Consider the following 16,015-nt stretch of genomic DNA (forward strand, 5'->3'; position numbering starts at 1 on the left):
ACTTACTAAATGCACGTGTGATGTTAGGCTGTATAAAATGTTAACTTTGGTCAAAATCGCCTGTTTCTACTTTTATTGGATTTTTTCGATTATCGATCATCGATTATCGATACTTATCAAAGATATTTCAATACAAAACCTATCTAAGAACACTACCAGATACATAAAGTAAATTTGTGTGAAATTTCATAAAATCGGCCCATCCGTTTCTGAGTCCATAGGAAATGAATTCACACAAAGTTCCTTTAATAGATATATAGATAGATATATAGATAGATAGATAGATAGCCTTTCTTACTTCTTTGAGTAAGAGAAAAGACATATTGTTCACTTAAATAATCAAATCCTGACCATTTCGTCTATTATTTCCTCTCAAGATATTCTCATTGCAAACTGACAATTTCATTAATTCTTATCTTCCTGTAACGTTTTGACGTTTTAACGTATATACTTTTTATTTCATAAAAATTACAAAACAAAAAATTAGGCACAAGGCCACTCATAAATTGGGGAAGAAGGGCTCTATGGTCATCCTCATGACTGTACTTTTGCTTGTCTATGCTAGTCCTAGTTCTCATTTACCATAATACCGGATGCACACCAAGGGTCGTCCTACTCAAGATTCCTAAATCATATTATTTTTTTAAACATAAAATCTATATATCTGTAAAAGTGTGTGTGTGTCTGTGTGTACATTTCCTTACCAAACTACTCAGTCAATTTTCAGTCTACAGACTCGAGATTTGGCATAAGGGGTCCTGAGATTTGGGAAAATTTTTTAATCGGTTTTCGGCCAGAAATTTGGCTGTCAAGTGGTCAAAATTCAACGATTTGATTTTTGAAAACTCTACCGATAAATTCGTTTGAAGTAGCTGAGTGATCATGGCTATATATTTGAATAATAATCTAATATTAAATGAGTATTTGTAGTCTTGAGTTTGTATATTCTTACGTGTAAGGCTTTTGGTATACCTTTAGACGTCTCTCCAAGCTGCTCTACCAGTCAGTATTTATGGCTTAATCAACCAATCATATTCTTGTGAGGATCTTGTGAGGAGAAAAGACCCGGATGTACTCATATCCATTGTAACCTGATATTCGATGACACACAAAAAAACTGTTCTCGAAATAATTATGAGATAAAAAGGAAGAATACCTACTTTATTTATTGCATATTCAAGTTCATTCTTTTTGTAGGCTGGGTTGATGTTGACCTAAAAAGAAACACATGAAGTATTAAAAAACCTTTCACAAAACTTTGTAAGGTTGTTACGGGGGTCGGGGCACATTTTTACCAGTAATTTGCTTAATTTTCGATTTTTGAGTGATTATTGAGACTCCCCAGATAACCGTCTATGTCTGTTATTTTGTTCTCATTCATGTTTGGTTGGGTTGTTTTTGTTTTACGGCATATCAACCTTTTTTTTTTTTTTGCAAAATTTAATGCCAAATCGAGTAATTATGGAAAAAAATTTTATGCTTCAAGTTTCTTATTTCAATTATTTATTCATGATGTTTGGTTGGGTTGTTTTTGTTTTACTGCATATCTTTTTTTGATTATTTATTGATGGGGTTTGGTTTGATTGTTTTGTAGAGGAAAATTTTTGTTTTTGATTATCACATCAATGTTTAGTGCATTTTATGTCAGGAAGCCAGACAAAAGTCAACAGAGAAAATAAGCTCTTCCATGAGAATTTGAAGTGATGCGGTTTAGTGGATGTTGCTTTAGATGAGCAATTGAGAGAGTAGCAGTTGCTGGAAGCTATTGATGACAGAAAACATATGTTAAGATGTTTTGTTGAGTGTTTGACTAATTAAGCCATGAGCTTACATATATTAAGTCTCTCTGTCTCTCTGTTTCCTTCAATTCGTCACTTTGCATCAGGAAGATTTGGTTTCTTTTATTTACTTGGCCAAGATTTCATGTGATGTTTTACTCCACTTTTCAAACATTAACTTAAACAGCAGCCTCTTTTGAGTAGCTGATCATGGCAGGAGTTTTAAACTTCTTGTTTTTTTAATTTTCTGTTGCTATAAATAATGGGAGATAGAGGACCAGGACCTTTTTCATGAAGGCCTGATGGCTGAAATGTTGGCCTCTGCCATAGCTGGAGTGCCACTTCCAGAGATACGATTTACAGCATTGTGTTTGCCTCTTCCTGTTTGATGTATAAATGGGTTGATAGGCCCTTTTAGTCCTGGATACTGGCCTGGATGCTGGTCTGCCAGTATTTAATTTGGTTTTTATGCACATTTTTTATGAGTTCTTCATTGTTTGCTGTTTTTTTTTTTACTAAAATCTCTGGATAATAAATCATTCTCTTCCCAAAAGATACTGCATTAATTAATTATGGTTAATTCGATGAGCGTGTCTAATTACTTTTGATTTTAGTTTACAAAGCGATCTTGGTTCTTGTGCCACATGCTGTCACGCACAGAAATACCCAACAAAAAATAAGTTATAATTTGTAAGTATGATTTGAATGGTTAAATTAAATAAAGCAAATTCTATGAACAAAGTTTCGTCTGTGGAACACAATACCGCAGAGCTACTTCTTAGCTGACTATAACAGGGTTGTTTTCAAATCTAATGTAAATAAGTTCTTGTTGAGCCATGCTTTTAAATAATCAAACTTTACTCAAGTTCCACTATTACCAATCATCACGGCATTGCCTCACGGTCTATCCAATACTCATCAATCCTTATCCTTGAGTGGCCTTTTAGCATTGATAAGCAATGACCCCCTAATGAAAAAAGATTTTTTAAAAGGTTATGATATAACAATAAATCTAATCCTAAGATTTCATGTATACTTGTTGTTATAGTCTTAAAAATCCAAAATAAATAACATGAACAAAAGGTATTAAAAGTACAGCAGTAATGGATTGACAGAGACTGTTTTCTTATTTCTCTTATTTTCTATTAATACTCTATTCATATAGTCAGGAAGAGTCCATACAATGATGGAATCGGGTAAATAAAAATAGTACTTACCAATATTATTCCACTCCTAAATGCAGCAAACTTTGTCAGCAGCCATTCATAAGTATTTGGTCCCCAAATACCAAGCCTGTCTCCTCTTTGTACACCTAAACAATAAAATCCAGCTGCCAGTTGGTCGCACTGTGAAAATATTAAAAGAAAATCATTATTAGTTTCATTCGTATGTGCTAAAATTGAAAGAAAAAGGAACATGGTCATGTAAAGCTAACGATTATTTTGTGTCCTACATTTTTACTAACATGTGTTCCATTTTATTATTTGGACTACTGTTGTCATCTTTACTGTTATTTTCATATTTCGGTCAATGTAACACCCGACCTTCTTCAGGTGTTTCTTTCTGTCGAACTTGAGGAATCTGCACAAAAGTTTGAATGAAAGCTTTTATAAAATCCACAGTGGTAGCATGTTCTCGTTCTGTCAGCCATGACGACATGGACCCCGAGCGTAGTAAAGTATTTGGTAAAATTAATTTGTAAGTTACACTCTTCTTGAGGTTGAAATCATAAGCAATTCGCAAAAGCTATGGTGTTAGAGATAAAGTGCTAGATAGAGTTCAGTTCTGGAGGTTGAAGGTTCAATCCACAATGCAAGCAATACGAAGAATAAAATTATGAATTACTTAAGATTTTTACTCAGTCATGGCTGACGGAAGAAAGTATGTTACCATTGTGGATTAAATTAAGGGTTTTGTTTCAAATTTCGTGCAGATTCCCGAGTTTGACAGAAAGATCCCTTGACAAGAGTCAGTTGAAGGAGATTACATTGACAAGAATGTTGTGAAAATAACACTCAAGATGAAAATAGTAGTCCAAACAATCAAAATAATGAAAATCTTCATTTCACAAATTCAGAAAAATGTGTTCCAATATTTTTCACTGAACATGACGTCACTATTATTATGAATAAATATTTAAAAATATAAAAAATTTGAAGCATAAAAACTTTTATTTTATTTTTATTATTTTTGGAATCTTTTGGGATGAGGATTCATAACTTTTGCACAAATTATGGAGTTTCATCTCAAAGAATCCCAAAAATAATTTTTAAAAACTAAATAAATAAAATAATTCCATTCAGTACAGATCCAACAATGGAAGACCAAATAAAAACAAAAGTGGATTTATAAGAACATAAAATCCAATCTTGATCGCTCTTTGGGGTTCGTGGCATAGTGGATAGTGGTGCCGAGTCTCTATGGTTTCAGGTGAGCATTGTCTGAAGATAACAGTTTCAATCTCACCCAAGCAGGCCAGAGGATTAGTTGGCTAAAACGTGGTGAGACAACAATTATGGAAGGCAGTAATTACTGGGGATAAGTTACAAAACTCAACATTTCTATTCTGTCTCAGTTAATCACCTAAAGAAGGCCAAAGGATGAGTCGGCTGAAACGTAGTGAGACAACAAAAACTATGAAGATGAGGATAACAGTCCACAAAAAGAATGAATTTTACCAAAATGACAGGATTTGATATTACATAATCTGAAAGATGTTGATATGCCATGAAAGGAAACAAACAAAACATTTCAACATGTGTCTGTTCTGTCATCTTGTATGGCAGTGAGGTAGACCCTAAACGCTTCTGATCTGCAATGATTAGGTGAATGTGCAGCTGCAAATTGGAGAAAATGATCAGAGATGCTTCATCAGAAGCATGGGATTCGTTGAATTTTGAATATCGTATGCACTGTCTCATGTGATTTAGCCATATACAGCATGCTACTTCCTCCACCAACTCCATAACATGCCTGGATATCACAAGTTCTAGAAAACGTTTTCTGCTGAGGAAGGCCTGGCTTCAATTATTTAACTACATGTAACATTACAGATATAAAACTTTTGGATTGAACTGTATGGAAAGCAGGCCTGATATTTGCCTGGTGTCTAAAAACTGGCCAAGCACCATTTCGCCCTATAAAATTACATTCTGTTATAGGTGGATCCCTTCAATCAAGCTTCATCAGAAACTTGGTTGCTTTACATGTTTGGCGTCTTGGTTTGTTCAGGTACAGTGTGCCACCTCTTTCATCAGTTCCATAACACATCTACACATCTTTGGCATTAGAGAGCGTAGTCGACCAAGGAAAACCTGGTTTCAATACATCAGAAATGATTCAACATGATTGAACCTTTGATCAAAACCCTTGGGATTGAACTGCATGGAAAACAGGTGTGAGATTTGCCTGGTGCTCGTGTTAATGATGTTTTGCTGGCTAGGGGAGTTTTCTATTGAATAGGGATGCATTGGAAATGAATATTTCTGTTTAGAGCACAATTGAACCATGATACTTGACTTTTGCATTTTTAACTTTAATTCAACAGATTATATATAAATAATTTTATAAAATCGACAGTAAGTTTTCTACAGTGCAATGTAGATTACAACATATTGTAGACTAACTTACTGTGTGGGGGGAGGCACGTAAAGCTTCCTCCTGGTCTACCATGGTGGGTTCCTGAATAGAACAAGCAATCAATCGATTTTGATTGAATGGCGATTTCACCAATTTTGATGACAATAAAAGTATTGGATGAGTGGAACATTAGTTAATTGTTATTCAATCCCGGGCAACATCGAAATATGCTGATAACCCACTGGTCTTTTTATTAGTCTGCATTAGTAGACGAAAGAGAATGAATTTGTCTTCAATAGGAAGCAAATCCCATTTTTTTCCTAAACCTGAGACAAACACTTGCAAATCTTTTCTTCAACTGATTTATTATTAAAAGTCTTTTAAAAGAGAATCATATATTATTTAGCTTGGGAATTAGATACTCTATCGTACGGTTACTTATTTTTATTATTTTATGATATTTTTTTTTTTTTTGTATTTTTTTATGGAAAGTTTTATTTATGTGAGAACTCGATTTAAAAAAAAGTGTTGGCTTTTTTAAATAATGCACACATTTAAAGCCAACGATTACTAGATTTTGCATTTTGAACCGGAGTGAAGAAGGGAGGAGACGCTCTAAAAAGTCTCACTCCTCAAAAAGGTAAAAAAAAATAACCAAAAAAAAAAATGCTTCTAAAAGTCTAGCCATATATATCAGACAAATGTTAAATATTGTTGGATACATCAACTAGTAATCATTTGGTTTAATTGTGTTTGTAGGAAACTGAAGCATAAATAAGATGCATCAGAGACCAAGGGTCAACAAGGTTCAGGCGGTTAACCCTTTAGAGCAATTTACTAGCTTGGGAACCAAAAGCAGAAGTGATGTGAGAAAACGGATGTGAACGGATGAGATCGGTAAGTCAAGATGGAACAACGATTGAATGAAGTAATGCACTTCGGATCAAAGCCGACTATTACCCCTCCCCCCTGTTGCTTTATAGCTCAAAGACGAACTCGACTAAATAAATTCATAATAATGTGTTCATTGCTTGATTAACTGACCCATCTTTTTGTGGTTGATATGCGACCTTCTGATTTCAGTGTCAAACAAGATCACTACAAGAAGCGTGAACATTGAGATGACGATCGGGAAAACCATACGTGAACTTGAATTATTGAACAGTTGGTTGTTAAGCATTGTATGACGGGATGCAACGTGAATTGCAAAGTCATTTGAGTTAATTGATAATATAATACCAAGATTTTTCGACATGAGAAACACTTGTAATTGATAATGTTTGAAAAGTTACAAAAACGTGAACTTTTAAAAAAATAATTTAGAAAAATTTTAAATAATGTAAACAAAAAAATGTCAAAATTAAAAACATAAAACACAAAAAAGACAAAGTAAAAGAAAAAAAAAACAACAGCAGGTAATCTAAAAATATAATGTGAACTTTCAAAATAATTTTAAAAGTTAAAATTAAGAGATGCTAAATACAACCTAGAAAAGAAACAGTCTAGATTTTAAAAGAAGTGAAAGAAGAGAAGGAGGGGAGGGGATAGGGAAGGACATTAGGGAAGGAAGAATAAATGAAAAATGAGAAGAAAAATACAAAAAATAAAAATGAGCAAAAAATGTGAATCTTTAAAAATTAAGAGAATTAAAGATACATAACTTGAAGAAAAACTAGGTCTAAATTAAAAGAAGTCAAGAGGCACTGAATGCAGTGTAGAAAAGAAAAGTAATGTAAGAGTGAGGAGACTGGTAGCGGAGAGGCAGGGAAATAAGAAGGTGAGGATTAGAGTGGAGGAGGGAGAATATATGAAAAATGAGAAGAAAATACAGAAAAATAAAAATTAAGTTACGCGGAGGACAGGGGAGGGAGATGGAATCTAAGTATTTGGACATTTTATGCACAAACACTGAAAACATTTTTAAGAAAAAATATAAACATTATCAAAAAATAATAAAACATCCTTTGTAATACACACAGCATCTTTAGTCTATAATTAAATTCTGTGGGTCTTGCTTGTTTATTGCTTGCTAGCATCTTGTCTTTGACAATCGGGCGATTCCATTTAAAAAAAAAAAAAGGATGACAGGCGAATTTTTTTATATTAGTGGCCTAGCAACGCCACAAGGGAAACAAGAAAGCAAAAAAAAAAAAGAAAAAAAAAGAATAATTCATCCCAAAGTGGCAAAACTAAAGCTGGTCTGCCAGGACACTATATATATACAAATGTAGGCAAATTTGGGCATATTTTATTGGTTTGAAAATATAGGTTCTTTTTTTACCAATTGTCATAAAATTTTAATCATAGAATCTTCAAAAAGCATGTAAATTTTCATGTAGTTTCATCTCATAGAACCAAAGATATGAGCATTTCCATATTCAATTTGATTACTAGTATATATATATATATATATATATATATATATATATATATATATTTCCCCAAAATCTCTGGGGAGACTAAAACTTACTGCTATGGTTTCAATTGATCTGAAATAACAGCAAGGGGAGACTTGACCTCACACATTGCCCACCCACCTTTAAATGAACTACTTAGGAAGGACGAGGTTTAAAACTGAACCACGGAATGCAAGATGGTGTTCAAAAAGCTAAAAGAGATGCTCATATCGAAACAATTCCTCACCCATTACAACCCAGATTTAGATTTGAAACCGATAGCACACACATCAAGAACCCTACTACCTGCAGAAAGGAATTGTATAATGAGTATAAGTTCCAAAAAATACGTTAAATGATCAAGTAAAAACTGAATTCATTGAATTATTGATTTAAATGTGGAAAAGTTGTGCAACCAATTTTGTATAACAAACTGACTAATCTCCCTTACTTTCCTTGCAATCTGCTATTGCAAAAGTAGAAAGTGTCTGACCGTTACTGTCTATGATTTTTTTTATTGACAAATACATCTAGCTCATCTATTGGATCATTTTTCGTAATTTTTGGAATTTATACTAATTTCGACATGATTTGTATGTACATAAGAGAGATTTTATCAAATTGCATTTGATGGAAAACTCATTACACTGCAGGAGCACTGTATTTTCATATAACATTAAAAGATCATACCTCTTCCAGGAATTGAGAAAATGTTTTACGGATTTTTTCTGTATAAAAAATGAAAGCTTCCTTATCAGGAGTTTTCTCAACTTGTTCTTGGAAAAGTTTTCCAACTGTGATTCCTTTTAATTTGACGCTAGAAGCTTCATGAATATAACTCTGCGTCCACTGATGCTGAGATGTGCTGGAAGAGGATCTGAAAAAGAAAAGGAAAGTCAATTCAGCATAGATTTTCTATCTTTTTATCTAACGAGACTTCAAGCTTTATTTAATGAGGCAGATGGATAGTCAGCCAGATGATGAAGAATATGACGAGAGGATTGATGATAAATGTGATGAACAAAGTTTGCTTATTTATGAGGACAGTTTATGACAAGTATTTGGTGCCATTGAATTTGAAGGGATCTGCTGGAAATCAGCTTCATGCTAGATATTTACTTGCTGCTCATCTCGGCAAGATGTAACACAAGGTCAGAAAATAGGGATAATCAGTCAGCGCCCTTAAAGGAGGAGCACTCTGGCCTAGCAAAAATTGCCTGGGCATCCCCACCAGCATTTTCCAGCAGGGGCGCTCAGGCAACAAGCGATAAACTTGCCCCACCTGAAAGCTGGGTGGCAAGGCCTGAGAGGGTGGACCTCCTATGTAATACCCAGGTGGCATATTGCAGTCTGACAGGTACTGGGCCAGATCCTGGCCCCGCACCTGTTGGGCTGATTGTCAAGAACGGATTCTTGACTTGTATTTTCTACCTAGTCTCCAAGCAGCTGAAGCAGCAAGGAGACTCATCCCCATAATTCAAACAATTACATAAAGGTATTCAGCTTTACGGTAATGTCTAACACAGGTGGGAAATTCTTGGAAAGAACTTGGAAACACAATTCTTGAGTTCATAACCTTGTTCATGGAAAGTCCCCTAATGTTAGATGCACAGAGGAAGGAAAGTTTTTTTCAAGTATAGTAGCAAACGAGTTCTTGCTGTGAATGTCTTATAAAGATGAATCAAATATTGAAGTTAAGTCAAGTACATTCCATGAAAATAATAGAAACACAAGCTACATCTCTTCTTTGAGAAAGTTGTTGTAGCAAAGTGTGGTGTTCTTCCAGACCGGTAATAATCAATACAAATGTAGTGGTACTATAATTAAGTGTATTAACACTATTAGGTATTTATATTTGTCCAACTGCTACTAGAGGTGCTGTGACGTTATTTGGTTGGTCCTATGTTAGAGTGTGATAGAAGTTATAAAAGTGGCAATGCACTTATTTGGCATGTTGAGCAAAGGTATCTTGGAAAGAAAAAGAAAAAAAAAATAACTATCTCAATGCAATGTTTTAAAAACTCCCAATATGAAACTCTCGTGTATGGGCGAGATTTTATATGCATAACACTCTAAGTCAATATACAGATAATGAGCAAAAGAAAAAGAAGAGGAAAGGTTATAAACTCAAGAATTGTGTTTGGTGATGAAGAGACACCATATTGATATATAGAGTGTGCAGCATGAGATAGAATGAAGTTTATTTCTGTTAAAAGCATCATGTAAATTTAAGTCCCCTGAGAGTACAAATATGTGGTGTTAGTGGGTGGTGGTGGTAGTACTTGGCGATTAGGGGGTGAAATGGAAACTACTTCCCCTGTAGGTTATGACAATGATAATGATGGCGCTCCTAGGATTAAATGTAATGTTTCAATATTACGAATTACTGTGGCTAAAATGTCGCTCTATAGTTAAATAAGGTAATGGCTAATAGTTAAACCTAATAAATTTGTATGTGGCATCTGTTGTTGCAAACCTACGGTATTTTGGTCCAGAGGGAAAAAACTGTCACATTGATACATAGAAATGAAGAAAATTAAGAAACACCATATTGATATATAGAGTGTGCAGCACTGCAGCATGAGACAGAATGAAATTTATTTCTGTTAAAAGCATCATGTATTTGTGTATGGCCGGCTACGATTGCTTCTTGTGTGAATACAACAAAAGGTAAAAAACTAAAAATGAAATATTAAAATAGATTAGAAAACCTACCTGTTAACGTTTGTTGCAGTTAAGGCCAATCCATTTTGATGATTGTACAAAAGTCCTTTTTTGTTTGAAAAACCTTTAACTTTTTGGTAACTCCGATAAAAAATGGTACGACTGGGTAACATTAACAACATGTTGTTTGTTGCCCTGGGATCTGCTTATTACAAACAACAAAATTTTCAGCAATGGTAGTCACTAAAATTAAAAAAATAAAAATAGAGTCAACGAAAATACAAAATGAAGATTATTTTAAAATTTGGATCTTGTTGAATTAATGGGAAACATGCTTCAATTGTAGTATTGGGATCATTCGAATATCGAAATTATTTCACTTTGCTTTTGTAAAATTATTAAGACATTCAGAGTCACCTCCCTTTGAACAATTTGTAATGAAGCTTCTGGTGCATTGGGAAACAACTAATCACAGTTCACGTAACAAACCAACTTGGCTAATAAACCTACGTGCAATTGAAGAAATATTCCTCTTTACTGTCTAAGACAGATGTAACAAAAGAACAATGGCTCCCTTCTTGCAAAATTATATGCAAGAATTTTAGAACTGCTATTTAAATGTAATCCCGAAAGAAAATCTGATGGAACTCCTTTTTGCCAACACTGTAATTCACACCAACAAATCCCAGCTTCGATATTTTCTTTCAGCTGCCAAACATTCAACTGCCTCTCCCCAATTCTTTCCTTTTAAAGCAGCATATGCAAATTAATGTTGCATATAAAAATAATCCAGCTCTAAACACACGTTCTTTATCTTTTTTTCTTTAAGCAATAATTGCAGATGACAGGCCAAACAGATGTACAGCCGTTTTTGTGAGTAGTTTCTTCTATTACATGAACTCCACATTTGTAATAATGCCTCTGGTGCACTAGGAAAGAACCAATCACGTCACCTAGTATACCAACTTGGCTAATGAGCCAAGTTACAATTGAAGAAATTTGCTTCTTTGTTACATCTTACATGAAAGAACTTTAGAACTGCTAGTTAAACGATAATATCAACTCCATAGATAAGTCCTGCAAATATTAAAAATAATAAGGAAATCGCTCCAGACAAGGTATGAGCTTAAAAACAAGTAGTTCAAGATCAAAAACTAGCCAACAATTAGCGTTAAATGAATAGATTCTAACACAGAAAACAGCAATTCTTCCTCCTTAATCTTTGTCCTTATAATGCTTTCATGACATTTTGTTTTCTGTACTTGTCCTGCACCAGTTGACACCCTGATGCATGATCTTTTGATCATTAGCAGCAACTGCGCCTCAATTTTCCAAATTTGACATTGCGTAGATGACTCTCGATAATATCATGTGTGCTTCTGCTCAATTTTTAATTCTATAATTTTTATAACGTTTTTCACCATTTCAATATACTCTGTTTGAAATGGAAAGTCGCTACTATACCTCATAGATGTCATTCTTTGTCTGATCCAAATGAAGAAAGATTTTTTTAGCAGGGCTTGACTGCCTTGCGAAACAGTTCTCCCCCATCCCAAGAATTTCTCTTTCTCCTGTCCTTTTTTTAATTTTCACGACTTCACTACTGTCCTTATTTGCCTTTGTGGTGATCCCACTTTTATCTATAAGACCTGAAAGTGTTCCAATTACGTGACTATCCATACTTATGCCATTAACGTGCCCTGACGTCATACTACATGTCGTGATATGGCACTTTATCAACGTCTGAATTCTTACATAGATGTTAAAACTTCTGTATTTGGGGTTGCTGTTTCCTCAATTTCCTAGTTAGAGTTAAAAAGTTGAAAAATATTTTGTGTCAATTTAACTATTAAGAAAGAAAATTTAACAAGAATGGAGGGTGAGACATTTAAGAAATTTTAACAAAGAAAGGAGGGTGAGGCACTAAATTTAGTAGTACTATGAAGGCATCCTCAATAATATTTAGTAGTGCTTTTAGTAGCGCTCTGCAAACCTCCAAGGTTTTTATTTTTTACTGATGACTTAAATTTCTCTTCTAGAGGGGGAGTGATAGAAACATACCCGCCTTCGTTTTGGTTTGTGCTGGCTTTTAGCCCCCCCCCCCTGCCCAGTTTTTCCTGTCGTTATTTTTCCTATTTTCTTTACTTATGACATTTTGAGTGATTCTCAGGACTCCTTCCAAAGGCAAGATAATGTACTCTTCTTCCTACCCGGATAAATTTTTAGGATATTTTAAAATAGTATTTTCAAGTGAAATTCGATTTTTTACGATATATTTGTTTATTAAATTGTTAAATGAAAGTACAAAGTATTTACAAAACACCCTTCTCATAACAAGAGTGCATTTTTAAATAATAACGTTATTATTTGAGAGCGGTGTCATAGATGCGCATGTACCGTTTTTAGTGTTTTTACTTATTCTAAGGCGTTTTTTTTAAGCTTAAAACATGTATAACTGAGTTCGTAAGTTAGAACAAGATGGCAGAATTTCGGGTGCATTGAGTTTCAACTTAAATAAACACTTTAAAAAAAGTTAGGTGCAAGAGTAACTTATGGTGGCTATACTATTAAATACCAAAAATGTTTTCAAGCATTTATTACTATTGACAACAAAACGAAAAGGAGAAATATACAACAAATAAATGCTACCAACGGCAAGATAAGTTAAAATTAAAAAAGAAAAACAATAGGGATGTGCAATTTTTGTGTAAAATCACCACCATTTTGCACACTATCAGCCACGTCATCATTTTGTGTCTACGTGTAATTGTGTGTTCTTTTTACAGAGGGCCGTAATTGCTTTAATTGAATCAGGTAAGCAGCATGTTTTGTTCTAGTTTATGATAATTTTATTAATTAGAGACCTCCATACAATTTTTTTTAAAATAAGCGCTAAACTCAAGTTGACCCTCTCCCAGAAATAAACATCTTTTAACAATTAAAATAATTTCAAGTTGTAGTTGAACTTGCTTTTTTCTAGTCATTTTTTTATATTATATAAAAACATTTTTTTTAAATTGGAAAACCTTACTCAAAAATCTAAAATCTCATATCAGGAAATAGTGGAATTTTATTCTATTTTAATCTTTTAAAAATTAATTATTTTTTTAGAATTCTGTTTTTTTTTGTTGTTGCAATTTAACTAATTATAATATATATTGTTGAGAAAAAATGTTGATTTTTTAAAACATAATATTGATTTTAGGTTCATTTTTTTATAATGGTTATATATATATATATATATATATATATATATATATATATATATATATATATATATATATATATATATATATATATATATATATATATATAACCATTACAAAAAATGATTTAATAATTATTTAAATAATAATTAATAATATATATATATATATATATATATATATATAACCATTACAAAAAATGATTTAATAATTATTTAAATAATTATTATAGTAAATATATATATACATACATATATATATTTTTAATTATTTAAACACTTCAACTTTATAAAATGTTGCAATTTTTCTGGACCTAGATTTATTTTGTTTAGTTTTCATAACATAAAATATAGGCGGGAAAAAAACTCCTTCCCCTCATATATTTTACGAAACTTACTTTTAATATGTAAATTGAATTAAAAATGAATAAATTTCATGAAAATCTGACCATTATTTGATTTTTGTTATATTTTTTAAACATGGGTATATTTACGGCTTCAAAATGATCACTCCAGAGAAACGTTGTTTTAAGGCGTCGATAATGTAAACACGATTTTAGTCTAGCATTTTCATTATTTTCGTACGATGTAAAAATAAATTAGCGGTTTATTTAAAGCTTCTTCTTTTAAATGTTACAATGTTAGGATGATAATATTACATTAAATTACATTTGCATCGTGTTAACTATAAGGGGAAGTTAAATCTGTGGTGCGCATTGGAGGTACCTAAAAAAACAAACATTAAACATATTTTAAATTACATAGAAAAATGCGAACATGAAAAGTAATATGGTTAAGATTAAGATTAATTTTTTTTTAAATTCAATTTAACATTATATGTAAATTCAATTTAACATTATATGTAAATTCAATTTAACATTATATGTAAATTCTTAATACTGCAATATTTTAAGTCATAAATTTATATTTTTACTAGAATATCTTGTCTTCTTCTTTTCTAGTTTTAACAACTAGTTTTTTTTTTTCTAAATTTAATCTTAACCATATTATTTTTCATGATCGCATTTTTCTATGTAATCCATGATTTTTCCATGCTTTGCTTTGAAATAATATTTTATTTTTTGTGTTCAACTTCATGCTCATTATCAACAATCAATAAAAAAGTTATTACCAATTTCTTAAATTGACTAAATAAAAAAAAATCAAATAATAAAATACATAATTTAGTAAATAAACAGAAAGAAGGGGAAAAAAGAGAAACAGAATTAATGGGCGACGTTGTGAAAGATTATCAACCATAGCATGGCAAAGAGCATCATGTTTGTTAACTCTCTCTATATAATCCAAATAAGATGGCATGTAAGCGACATTTTCGCTATAATTTATGAAGGTGTCGACGACATGGGAAAACTTTAATAAAAAGCTTACTCTTTCCTTTTCTTCTGCTAGGCACAAACACCAAGATAAACGACACTCAAAATACCTCTCTGTCTTTAGCATTATAATCAGAAAATAAAATAAACGAACCTCTCTATATAATTGTTGTTAACTAACACAATAAAAATCCTAAAGTCTTGGTTTTTCTTTATATTTATTTATAAATTATTTATATATTCAAAAATAATATTTATTATTACAATAAAAGAAGATAATACATACATTATAGAAATTGTAACTCATTTATTAAAATACTGTGGTTTTATGAAAAAAAAAATATTGAAAACTGGAGATAAAACGTCAATGTTGAAAAAGTTGCTATGGCAACCAACAGCTAATCAGAAGAAATCGTTTCTAAAACGTCAATGTTGTTTTCTGATTTGCTGTTGGTTACCACCAACAGCAAATCAGAAGAAATCGTCTCTCACGTTCCTTACTTATGTGAAGACTTTTGAACACCAGTAATTTTATTATAACTTTTATTATAATGAAGGAAAATTGAAAATTTATTAATTCAAAATATAGGTCTGACGGTGACCTATGAACTGTAAAAATTGTTTAAAATCTGGTTGTAAAATGAGTGAGCAGTGAAGCTTTAAAGCAGTTCTAAATGAGTAAAACTAACACTTAACTATATATTCAAACATGTTCCGTGTTTGAATGGTGAAGCAGTGCAATGAGATTAATTGACTTTGTATGTTCATTCAAAGGGTTAATAATCTCCTGTGACATCATGCGTTGACAGAGTACAACGTGACCTAACCATTGCGAAACTGAAAGCGAGGCTCGAATCCCCCCCCCCATTTTATGCCCTATCACCTTCTCAAACTCAAAGCCTTCAAGGATGAACTTGCTAAAAAAGCTATTTCAACAACAGCTTAGACTACTTTTTGTCAAAGGCTATTCATGTTTCTGAATTTTTGAGATGAGGATTCGTTATTCATATTATTTGGATTCTTCGAACTACTGTTCTCATCTTGAGTGTGATTTTCATA

At 32.3% G+C, this 16,015-nt stretch overlaps 1 protein-coding gene across 1 annotated transcript in view; it reads right to left on the reverse strand.

Moving 5' to 3' along the window:
• The window catches only part of LOC145259188 (medium-chain acyl-CoA ligase ACSF2, mitochondrial-like), a 131,082-nt gene that overhangs the window by 102,686 nt on the left and 12,381 nt on the right, over positions 1-16,015 (reverse strand). Inside the window, exons 2-5 of the mRNA XM_080116962.1 lie at positions 10,469-10,660; positions 8,444-8,630; positions 2,996-3,124; positions 1,161-1,214 (exon numbers count right to left, since the gene is read on the reverse strand). Coding sequence (XP_079973088.1) covers positions 1,161-1,214; positions 2,996-3,124; positions 8,444-8,630; positions 10,469-10,599 — 501 coding nt within the window. The 5' untranslated portion in view covers positions 10,600-10,660. The remainder of the gene's footprint in view (positions 1-1,160; positions 1,215-2,995; positions 3,125-8,443; positions 8,631-10,468; positions 10,661-16,015) is intronic.

Source organism: Euprymna scolopes, chromosome 34, assembly GCF_053919585.1.
Source record: "Euprymna scolopes isolate OS-2025 chromosome 34, ASM5391958v1, whole genome shotgun sequence".
Taxonomy (NCBI): Eukaryota; Metazoa; Mollusca; class Cephalopoda; order Sepiida; family Sepiolidae; genus Euprymna; species Euprymna scolopes.